Source organism: Cantharellus anzutake (genome assembly GCF_015039405.1).
Source record: "Cantharellus anzutake strain C23 chromosome Unknown EI90scaffold_263, whole genome shotgun sequence".
Classification (NCBI taxonomy): domain Eukaryota; kingdom Fungi; phylum Basidiomycota; class Agaricomycetes; order Cantharellales; family Hydnaceae; genus Cantharellus; species Cantharellus anzutake.
This window is the reverse complement of record NW_024067213.1, coordinates 29,155-40,586: the sequence shown is the minus strand read 5'-3', so window position 1 is coordinate 40,586 and position 11,432 is coordinate 29,155. Positions and strand designations below refer to the sequence as shown.

The following is an 11,432-nucleotide window of genomic DNA, read 5'->3' as shown; positions in this document are numbered from 1 at the left end:
CGCAATTAATACAAATTTAAAGCTTCTAAATGTGCGGGTGCCAATTCCCTTCCAAACGAGGAAGTGTATATGCAGGCAACGGTTCTGTAAACAGTGCGATCCTAAGCACCTAGTACTCGTGACTCAGTCAATATAAAGAGGTGTCTGGGGTGTACCAGCCATCCTACCGTCTTAGATAGTAGATAAGCGTCTGAGTAACTGCACTGGTGCACTGGTGATGGGCGAAAATAAACGAGGAATAAGTTTTTACGGAGGGGCCCGAAGGGCCCCAGAAGCTCTGGGGTGCCCGTGACCAGTTTTTTCAATTACAATGCTTTACGCAACACTTCATCAGCGTTGCTACATCGAATGAATTGTCGGCATCGACTTCCGACGCTTCGTCATCGCTGCCGTCGCTGCCGACGCTGCCAAAGTCGTTCTCTCCCATTTTTGCTCACTTTTTTTTTGTTCTTTCTTGTACTAGCGTGTTTTTTTTCTCGCCTCTTCACTGCCATTATGGTCCAACTCCCCATCAATATATAACAATCGTTAAACAGACTCTAAGTCCATAGCTTCTAGCGCGTTCACGATTCTTCCAATGACATGATGATAATCATCGTTATTGCCATCAACATCTTGATTCTCATCCTCCCAGTCAACAGCATGAAGGTCCTGCGATGCACCTGATACCGTGTCTTGAAAGTCATCTCCCGGCGTTATAAGGTCTTGGGTGTTTGTTGGAATACTGTCTGGTGGGGCGGAGTTAGGTACTGCTATGTTAATTATGCTAAGGAAGTGCTGCGATATGAATAGAATGAGAATTCAACTTACTGCTAGGGGTTGAGGCATGAGTCTGGACTGTGTCTGCCGTGGCACCAGGATCTCCCACATTATGAGCGGTGGGAAGAGGCGTGCCAGTGCCACCTTGCTTCTCCAGGAGTTTCAGTTTGGAACGAAGGTGGCCATTCACATTGAGTCGGTATTCAGAAATGAGTACGATGTACTTGGATAGGTCGGGATACGTAGACTGAGTAGCCTTGATGATTCGATCCAGGTGGGCCTCCTCCTCACTCATAAATGCCCATATCCGATGAGCTTCAGTGCCAACAATCTCGATCTCTTCACGGGCACGTTGAAGTTTATGCCAGGCACGTGTCACTTCGCGGAAGTGGTGTTTGAACCATGGTTTCTCTCTGATATCTTCTCGGCCACGTAACAGAACGATGTCGGACAGGAAGTTGAGGTCCGTGACATCTTGCCATGTAAGCGCTGGTTTGGGAGGATCCATAGAAGTGGCCAAGTTGTTGTACTTTTGGAGTACCGAATCCAATGACTTCCCTCGCTTGGCCACCAATGCGGAAATTTGCTGTCGAGCCTTATAGTCTACATGAATGAATGAGGCAAAATGTAATCTGAATAACATAGTCCTCACCTGTTTTTGGCAAACCGATCTTCTCAAGTTCCAGTTGGCGTGATATGGCTCACTGCTCAAGTTCATCAAGAACTTGATGGTAGTCCCGTCGTTGGCGCAAAACCAAAGCTTCGTGGCGCTGAAGGGAATCAGGTGTCCAAGGAGTGGTGAGTGACGACCTAGCCTCTATTGCCGAGGCAGCTAGACGGGCAGTGTTGAGAGTTTCGTTCGCCTGAGCCAGGTGCTGGCCAATATGTGGCATTGCAGCCTGCATTGTCCAGTAATGCATGGTTGCCCTAAAATAGAACAATTTCAAGGCTACATAATAAATAAAGGTTAACAACCACTTACTCAGCATGCTCGACATGTTCGTTGGCTTCCAAATACTCAATCTTGATTTTTTCGTTGTCAGGTTGGGATCGAGGGACAAAATATAATTGCGCTCCTCAGATAACCACTGTGGGCAGTCTTGGTCAGGGTCGAAGTTGGGGGATAGCTGCTGAGTGGCGTTGAGGGTTTTTTTACTATCACTAATGATCCTGCTGGCAGATTTGAAGTTGCTTAACAGGAAATCGCCTATCAAAGTACAACATCATGAATGATTAGAACATATATGTAGTAAAAGAGATGCACCTAGTTTTTCGTATTTGGTTTCGTCCCATTTGGAGAAATGGATATGGATTCGAAGGTGGCGGTAATAAGGAGATGCATGACGAATGACAGGGGCAAGAGCATTGCTCTCTGAAAAGACGCGTTCATTTCCCTCACCGTCTTCTATACCTGCCCCTTTCTGTAAACCAATAAGGTAGTCTAGCTGGCAGGATCTGTCGTGAGCAGCGCCATGAAAAGAGCCAGTACAGCACCTAAAATTGGCTTCTCTCGCCAAATCCCCAATCGATGATTTTGATAAAGTTGCTGAGAAGGTGCACCCAACATCATACGCAAATAATATGTTCTTTCCAAACGTGCCTATGAGCTTCTCAGTAGAAGCCAATGGGTATTTCGCTCTGTGACAACGTTAGCCAGACCACAGATATCGGAGGTTGTTGCTCACAGCTCTCCACTTTGAACTATATCAGCGAGGAACTGCACAATCCCGTGCCGACAGACAACTGAAAAAATACCTGTTTCATCCATAACTTGCAGAGCTCCAGCCTTTGACTTCGATGGGATTGGCCGGGCATTCTTCCAAGCCAAGCAGGCATCCGATATAGTTGACACCGATGGGTCCTCTTTTGTCTATAGAGTAAAAAGGTCAATAATTGTTGTATGGTTGCAAAGGATACATTTACCTCACTTGATGCTCCCCGTCGTGAATGCTTTTGAGCGCTAGCAAACCGGTCAACACTTTCTCGGGAAATGAAGTAATCGCTGACAAATCTGCAAGCATCGCCCTCGAAGTGATGACGAAGCCGTGAGAGGGATGTGTTCCCATCGCCAGTTACGATAAACTGAACAGGGCGCTCTCGCTCATTCTCGACCTGAAAGGCCAAACTATTAAGATATGTGCTACAGCTCTCTAATGATATTACTTACTTTATGGTGGCAGGCAGGGCATGAATGCTTGAGACGATGATCCGGTACATCATGTCCGAGTTCTCGCTGAACCAACCCATGCAGTTGAGACAAGATGCGGTAATACACGTCAAATGCGAGTGAAAGTTGCGTTTTCAGATGATGCTGGAATACAGTCTAATGTTCTACATGAGTGAATGAGAATGAAATGACGAAAGATGTGTATACCTTGTGCATATCAGTGAGCAATCGAGAAAAGCTCTGAAGACCAAAATTTGATGCCACCCGGAAAAGCGAGTGGAGGAGATCAAGTGTTCGCAGGGAGAAGGCCACCTGAGGGTCCGTTGGCGTTGGGGGAAGGTATCCGGCACGCAAGAGCACATGCACGCGGTTGTCTGTCCCACCCCAAGGTATATATTCACGCGAACGACCATCTGCAAGGTAAAAATAAGGATGGACAATAAATACAATATAATATAACTCACCAAAGATGTCGATACACCATATCTCGACGTAGTTGCTATCTGGCAGGGTGTCATATCCATGCATACCCGACCCCGACCCGACTTCCGGACCTCCACCCTCTTCACCTCCGGAGTCATAACCTACCGCTGCCGTTCCGATACTCACCTTCGGTCCTGGCAACACACCTCCTCCTTACCTCTTCGACCCCATCTCCATCCGCTCCGATACTCATCTCGGACCGAACACCGCCCCTCTCGCCACCCTCCTACTACTCCGCTCCCCCTTCACAACACCTCCACCCTCCCGTCATCCTCCTACACTTCCCCCGTCTGCTCCGATACTCACCTTCGGACCTGACTACTCTCCTTTCCGCCACTCCTTCTCCCTTACCTTTCCCCTCTCTCCTCCCTCTGTTACTCCTCCGCCACCCTTCCGCCAAGTTACGACCTTCCACCGCTGTTCTGTACTTCGCACTCGGACACCGCTCGTACTCCAAGCCTCCATCATAGTCCCTACCTCGGACTTTGACTCCACCTCGGTCTTAGTCCATTGCATTGGTGACCTCATACTACGTAAACACCATTGCCAATATCCCTCGGACTTTCAACCCCGCCTCCGTAACCTCCGTAAGCTCCGCAACCCCCGAGCTTCGCGGATTGCCTTCGGCACTCTCGCCGCTTGTAATGTATTTCTCGCATTTTCCCCTCATCCCTATTTGGACTACTGCTTCTTCCTATTCTAGCCAGTTAGTCATCATCCCCACTTCCCTTCATCCTCCTGCCCCTCTGGGCCTCATCCTCCCTACCTCTTTTTGGACGTATCACAGGTCCTGCCTTATGACCTTCGGTACCGCTCCGCTTCTTCTACCCTTTGTTCCCTTTCGGACGTCTTCGTTCCGATTCGGTTACCCTTTGTTTTCCTTGTGCTTTTGCCCCTTCCATTATATATATCGGCGCTTGTACATACTCATTTTGGTTTAGTCCGAAATCGACCTGAAATGCCCCCTAGAGACTTCCTGCTCACCTACTGTGAAATTAAGGACCAAATGGACAAACAGCAATGGCACAGCGCTCCGCTTGAGTCGCTGAGGCCAAGGTCCCTCCACGCTAAGTCTCCGATTCCACTCCGGAGTCGTCTGTTCCCGCCCGGTTCTAACACAGGGGTTCTAGGTAATGCACTGGTGCACGGGTTGGATTGGCTGTCTTAATAGACAGATAAAGCGTTGTGAGAGAGTCAAGTTGCTCAGTCCATTGTGCATGAAGTCTGGACATCCGGGTACTCCACTCGTGGCCCTTCTTCCGCCTGAACGAATAGTTTGGAACGGTCACTGAGTCGATTAAAGATGAGAAGAACTCATGGCTTTGGGGCTATCATTGATATCAGTTGACATAACTAAGCCCAACATCCTCAAGCAGATTTAGTTGATCTCCCACGGGTTTGTCCTCCCAGTTGTCAACAATTTCTCCTACAGGCCCTCCATCTTGGATCTCTGAGAGCCCATTGATAACAGCTTGTGAGGTCGCTACCAGCCACAAGATTGTAAGATGAGATAAGGCAATGTCCAGTGGTCTCAAGCTTACTTTTCATCAATTCATCATGGGCCGCGTCCATGGCTAACCGTGCCTTTTTGAGTTTCACTGCACCACTCGGGGAAAGGGATAGAGAGTCCGTTCCCAAATTGGTCATAACTATAGTGTGCTTGCGCCTTCTCACCATCCTGATCCTGCAGGGCAAACTCTTGAGAGTTCAACATAATTTGAAGGAGAGCGCTTACCAAGATATGAACGCAGAGATGGTTGAAGTTTGAGGGAACGATTGATGTGTATGGACCACCTATAGAGGAGGCAGGGAAAGGGGGGGAGCTTGGTCAAAGAGTCGATAATCGTCACGTCAGTTGGGTTGGGTTACAATACAGAACGTGACACACGATTTTAAGTGACAATTCAGTTCTGGTCGTAACAATCCAACATTACTAGTCGCGCAACCACAGAACAACTATCATTCAACATGTATCGAATGAACAATGAGGATAAGGAGGATGGTAAGCACATGGGTAGTTAGTTCGGAGATGATTCACTCACATTAACAGAGCTAAACTACTTAAAATCGTCGCGGCTAGCTGCTGAGTGTGTGTTTGAGAGCTACATTCAAGCAAGCCATCGGCTATACACCTTGGATGACAAAGAAGTGGAGCTCTTCAAGAAAAAACCGAGTGACAGCTATGTCCTGGACTATACCATGGCATGCAAAGTGAACGGTGAGTATTTTTTCATTCATAAACATATATACTCACAATGATGCAGGACAGTCACCCAAGACAGTGCAACCGGACCTGAAAAATATTGAGGGGATTATTCCAAGAGAGGTATTTACGCAAGAGATGGCACGTATGGTAAAGGACAGCCTCTTGGCTCCATTGTTAGAAGTGCGCACTCTGATGTGGGATATTCGCGCATTGGTGAGTAGTTCTTAATCTTGTGATAAGCTACAAACCTGAACTGTAGGAGAGACCTCCATCTTAGACCGTCTGGGGCACCACAGTGTTGCGCTATTCGATTATGAGGGTCGAAAAGCACCCGTCAACATCATTTCCTCAAAAAAAATCGAAGGCCAGGAAGGATGGCCACAGTTGAGATTAGAACTCCTAGACGCATTCTTGAAAATCCCTCAGTCCGTTAGTGCACCTGTGGTTCAGATGACCATATCCCGCTCCGAAACTGGTCAATGTCATATCCATACAATCCTGACCTCCGCTCCGGGCTCCCGGAACTCCGAACTCCGACTTCCGGAGCCCTACTTCCCTTCCATCACCTTCTCCTTGCCGACTCCCAAGAGGTTATCCCACCTCCGGCTCAGACACCACCTTCGGTCCGACTCCGGAACATTCCGGGTCCGACCCCAACCTCGACACCTTCCAGACAAGTACGCAAAACCTATGCTCCTGACTCCGGACCTCCGCTCCGGTATCCCGTTCATGTCTCGTCTCGGAACCTCCGGTCTTAGCTCCGACCTCGGACTTTGACCCCACCTCCGCTTATACCCATTGTATTGGTTAGCTCATTCCATTTAATTACCTTTGCCAATATTCCGGAGTTTAACCTCCGAGTTCGGACTTTCCGGACTTACTCCGGACCTTGCAACTATTGCATTGTCCATTTCAATTCCGCTATTCTCCCTCATTCCTATTTGGGCTGCTGCTTCCTTTCCATTCAGTCAGCTAGCCATTCCCGACTCCCATCCTCCTTCCTTCCTTCTTGGGCCTTGGCCCTTCATTCCTCCTTTGGGAAACACCATTGAGTCAAACTCTTGACCCTCGGTGTTGTTCCTCTTTCCATCTCCCTTTGTCTCCTTTTGTCCTACCCTTGTTCCTTTTGATTCCGGACCCCTCCTTATATACAATGTACCTAGTAACTTGTAACCTCAGTCCGAAATCGACATGAATTCCCCCATGTCAGGGGACGCGCGTGCTCGCACAAGATGCTCCGATAACCTAGTTGTGATTAAAGCCGGGGGAAAGGGATGTCCCCATCTTAGGGTCAGCTATATACAGGTAGAGTCCGGCAATAAGGAAACCAAACAGATTGCCGATAGAATCACGTGATCATAGAATGTTCCAGAACAATGCCGGAGATGATCCGGGTCACCGGGGCTTAGGTAAGCGGAGTAGACGGGAATTACCGGCATACTTCCCACGCGCATACGCGCAGCTGGCATAGGGTCCAGGGTCATTGCTGATCCCTGACACCCCAAGAGACTTTCCCTCTGCTAGATCCGAAATTAGGGACCCCTAGGACAACCAGCAATGGCACAGCGCTCCGCCTGAGTCGCTGAGGCCGAGGTCCTTCCATGCTAAGTCTCCGATTCCATTCCGGAGTCGTCCGAATCTGCACAGTTCTAACAGTCAAGACAGTTCCACTTCTGTGGAACAAACGAGTACGACACAGGCAGCAGCAAACACAGTCTCTACACCGACCCATTCCAAAGTAGCCCGTTCTACAATGACCAATTCCATTGTCAGCAAGGGCAAGGACAGTTCTGAACGCCCATTTACACCATCACTTGCCTTCAAACTACCTGATCCAAACACCATTATGCCTGCGCCACCCATGCCCCTAACTCCCAAGAAACAGAAGCAAAGTTCAGCTACTGTTTCGTCCAGCTATTGGGAGAAGGTCGAGCATGGATCCATTGACACTCACATGGTCAGTGATAGCCTCTTTAGACTTTTGCTTGCATCCAAGACCGATATGCCACACAGCAGTGAGTCTTCTGTGGCCACAGATTACTCAGGCATTGAGCTGTCCTTCTTCACTGTAGCCAACCGTTGGGTCAATTTCCCAGTCCCTGTCACCCCTACACGATCACCATTAACTTGCCAAAACCTGGAAGCCCTGCAGCAGGGAGGAATGAATTTGGACTCACCTATTCCAAGCGTAACACCATCTTCAAACCGCTTGACAGCCCAATCAGTTAGCATGCCTAGTTCATCGTGCCATGCTGTCGAGCCTTACGAACTTCCTGATAACGATTGAGAGCTTAGTGAAACAGACATAAGCCTCATCATTCTTTTGGCTCAAGCCAAAGAGTTCAATGAAGCCGGCTTTTACAACACATTGGTCAGACGCTTTTATCGTACGCCAGGTGAGGCATACCTACTCACATGGATGGCAGCAGTGAGCCGAGGAGCGTCAACAGGTTGATTGCATAAATGTAAATTAACCATAAATTCGCCAAAAAAAAAAAGGCTCCATTCAGATTTATTATTAAATTCGACAGGCACATACCCAACCATCAAACTGAATGGCCCTTGATTTGTTGTTGTTTGTTCAGTTGTTCAGTTCTGTTCGCGTTTGGCAGGTCGCTCGAAGATGTCAATGCCACTAACAGCACAAGGTAAGCTCACTCCAAGGGCAACTAATAGGACTTACCAATGTAGCGAATGGTCCCAGCAGATAAGTGGAGGGAGAGGGATCTAGTGAAGCAGGCATTTAATGCCCAAGTCATTCAGCTGAAGGCAGATTTTGAAAGCCGCGTCTCTGCTATTGCGCTAGAGTTCTCAGGCCGTGGACGCCACTATTCCAAGCATCAAATTCGCAGCCAGATAATCTATAACCTATCGAAACCAAAGAAGACTCGTAAGCCAATGCTTCGCAATGCATGGGCCCATGCTGAGGCTGAGGCCCGACGTTTGAAAGGTAAAGTTTGACTTACGTGAACTCAGACTACATGCTTACGAACGCTCTATCTAGAGGGCACATTGCCAGCCTTGCCCTACAAGGAGGAGTACCTTGAGCTCCTTGGGGAAATCAACGAAAAAATATCACATATGAGGACATAGGAAATCCTAGGACCCCAACGGAAGAGTACCATGCACAAGTCATCCTAGATGGAGTTATGACTAAAAGGACAAACCGTGCACTAAAAGAAACGATAATCTCACCTGAATTATCTATGAATTCCATTGCAACACATGCGCGGGACCAACTGATAAACATAGTATGTGTTCAATGCCTAAAATGAGTGCAAGGTTCTAGTACTAAAAAGCAACAGGCGAAATCAGTTCATGAATCATGCGATGTCGAAGTGGTTGTTATGATGACTCGAGGACACTTGAAAGACTTATTCTCGCCAGTTTTCTGGGCAACAGATAAGGCGAAGTACTACTGGGGAGTTGTGGCAAAAATGGACATGGCAGCGCAAGTTCGCCTTATGGAGGCACATGCAATCGGCACATTAGACAGTATGTAGCTGAACCGTCTCTTGACTACTCACCAACATGGGGTGTAAGGTGTGGCGAAAGCCTACACAGCGAAAGCCAGGAACATGCGCTCCGAAATGGCCGAGATAACCAGAGAGAGTCTCCGTGAGTGACATCGTCTCAGTATTCCAACATGCACTGACCAAATACGAAGACGAATTGACTGGGAAGCCAAGATTATCGATGGAATGGGTGCCAGCAAACTATTTGAAACTCACTATCAAACATTGTGTCGCGATTGACATGACCAATTACCCAGATGGCAAACTGATCGAACCAAAGCTTGCTAACGTCGATCACTTGCGCCAGGTACTCGATGGATGGAAGAATAACAAGATCAAGTGGGTCAAATTAACCGATGAACAGGTGGAAGAGAGGTGTGAGGAGCTCGCTGCACTTACCTCTACTGGCGCCGAAGTAGCATCCACGTGAGAATCTCAAAGTGCAGGACCCACACCAATAAACTAAATTTCCATACATAGGCCGAGTTCCGGGGTCACAGATGGCAGGGTTGGAGAGGAAGGCCTAAGGTCATCTGTGAATGTCAGTTCCGGGTTGGTATATTCATTTTTTCCCCAGAGATGCCATCAAGGGTAGGCTGGCACTGACTGTTACTCACCATACTCTAGATCGACGGCCCCAGCTACCTCCCTATCGCCTTCCCAGTGTGACGCCACCCAGATTCCAACCCAACCGCCAGCAGAGGAAAGCGGACAAGCGGTGACCGCCATGTAAGCTCTTATTCACTACACAAAGCTACTGACTGATTGAGTGATATCAGTCGAGGTCGCAAACGTAAAGCCACGCAAAGTTCTGAACCGCGAAAGAAGAAACAACCCACATCTGCTGGCATGGCAGGCTCACAGCTTGGAAGAGAGTCAGGATAAAGTTTTTCCCCCACCACGTGTCCCCAACCAAGTAACCCAGCGCCATTACATTCATTCCATATTGCAGAGTTGTTCGAAGCAAGTTCAGTCTGCACAAAAAAGGCAACTCGCCTCTGTAAACAACCCACTCAGTAATCCAAAGTTGTGTTGTCATTGTATTGCTTGGTGGTGGCAAGTTTGAGAATAAGATTACAAAAGAAGAACGACATCTAAGCTTGAACCGTGAAGGAGATGACAACAACACATGATACCACAGTTTTTCAGCAGTGAAGAGGCGAGAAAAAAACACGCTAGTACAAGAAAGAACAAAAAAAAAGTGAGCAAAAATGGGAGAGAATGACTTTGGCAGCGTCGACGGCGATGGCGGCGATGACGAAGCATCGGAAGTCGATGCCGACAATTCATTCGATGTAGCAACACTGATGAAGTGTTGTGTAAAGCATTGTAATTGAAAAAACTGGTCACGGGCACCCCAGAGCTTCTGGGGCCCTTCGGGCCCCTCCGTAAAAACTTATTCCTCGTTTATTTTCGCCCATCGCACCAGTGCACCAGTGCAGTTACTCAGACGCTTATCTACTATCTAAGACGGTAGGATGACTGGTACACCCCAGACACCTCTTTATATTGACTGAGTCACAAGTACTAGGTGATCCTAAGATGAAAGAGAGGGGTTACTTTAGTATGGAGGGGGAACATACCTTCTCACATTACTCCTGCCTTCGGTGCTTGACTGGAGAGAAAGATGGCCCGGAGAAGTGTCATTTGGAAGGTGAGCCACCCTCTGCATGGTTACTGACAAGGGGAGCGGATCTATCTGAAAATTCGGGCGGGGAAACAGCCAACATCCGCAAACATTATTGGTCGATTTGGGGATGGAAAGCTTCTATAGTAAAGGAGTTTGGCCAAGTACCACAATGTACGAAGTTGAACAGTTGCTTACAGAATGTGCGCTTGGAGGGAGTGATGCGACATGGTCTGCGACCGTCACCGATGCCACTTGAAACCGACTCCGGTACTCGCTTTTCAAGTGTACTTTGGGCAGCCACAGTGTGTCCTTGTCATGCTGAAAATGGTAAGAACCGAGTAGTGTCGTATCGAATGTGCTCGCAACAAAGGAATACTGGGAAGGGGATCAGGGGAGAAGACATGTCCAAGTAGAAAGAAAGCGTTATTTCATTCGTGAATGCCATCAAGGAACAAAATCCTCCCCCCCCCCCCAAATGCTGAGATTTTTGACGTTCGCCGTAGGAGGATGTGAACAGGAATATACAGGTCGATCGAGAAGAACAGACTGCTTGAGTATGTTTTGATGAAGGCTTGACACGTCAACGGAACGATGTCGAGCACGTAGTTATTAGAAATCATTTGGCATGTTTTCCGATGCCGAGAAAGAATGCGAGAGTTGAATCTTATCGTG

General features: G+C 48.1%; 5 protein-coding genes across 5 annotated transcripts; 4 read left to right on the top strand and 1 right to left on the bottom strand.

Annotated features, from left to right (window-relative positions):
- Positions 1–528: 528 nt before the first annotated feature.
- EI90DRAFT_3139340 (uncharacterized protein) lies at positions 529–3,454 on the bottom strand (the record flags this gene model as incomplete). The annotated part of the gene is made up of 10 exons (XM_039064929.1): positions 529–752; positions 811–1,391; positions 1,465–1,708; positions 1,742–1,966; positions 2,024–2,397; positions 2,445–2,629; positions 2,683–2,871; positions 2,927–3,082; positions 3,134–3,339; positions 3,391–3,454. 10 exons carry the CDS (start codon positions 3,452–3,454, stop codon positions 529–531), a joined length of 2,448 nt encoding a protein of 815 aa, XP_038907666.1.
- Positions 3,455–5,377: 1,923 nt separating this feature from the next.
- Positions 5,378–6,392, top strand: EI90DRAFT_3139339 (uncharacterized protein; the record flags this gene model as incomplete). Its single annotated transcript, XM_039064928.1, has 4 exons — positions 5,378–5,411; positions 5,460–5,627; positions 5,674–5,828; positions 5,880–6,392. The coding sequence occupies 4 exons, from the start codon at positions 5,378–5,380 to the stop codon at positions 6,390–6,392; spliced, it is 870 nt and encodes a 289-aa protein (XP_038907665.1).
- A 976-nt stretch (positions 6,393–7,368) lies between these two features.
- Positions 7,369–7,902, top strand: EI90DRAFT_3139338 (uncharacterized protein; the record flags this gene model as incomplete). Its single annotated transcript, XM_039064927.1, has 1 exon — positions 7,369–7,902. One exon carries the CDS (start codon positions 7,369–7,371, stop codon positions 7,900–7,902), a length of 534 nt encoding a protein of 177 aa, XP_038907664.1.
- A 336-nt stretch (positions 7,903–8,238) lies between these two features.
- Positions 8,239–8,708, top strand: EI90DRAFT_3139337 (uncharacterized protein; the record flags this gene model as incomplete). The annotated part of the gene is made up of 3 exons (XM_039064926.1): positions 8,239–8,263; positions 8,320–8,565; positions 8,620–8,708. 3 exons carry the CDS (start codon positions 8,239–8,241, stop codon positions 8,706–8,708), a joined length of 360 nt encoding a protein of 119 aa, XP_038907663.1.
- A 257-nt stretch (positions 8,709–8,965) lies between these two features.
- On the top strand, positions 8,966–10,015 carry EI90DRAFT_3139336 (uncharacterized protein; the record flags this gene model as incomplete). Its single annotated transcript, XM_039064925.1, has 6 exons — positions 8,966–9,110; positions 9,159–9,233; positions 9,283–9,556; positions 9,611–9,682; positions 9,758–9,859; positions 9,910–10,015. The coding sequence occupies 6 exons, from the start codon at positions 8,966–8,968 to the stop codon at positions 10,013–10,015; spliced, it is 774 nt and encodes a 257-aa protein (XP_038907662.1).
- Positions 10,016–11,432: the final 1,417 nt, after the last annotated feature.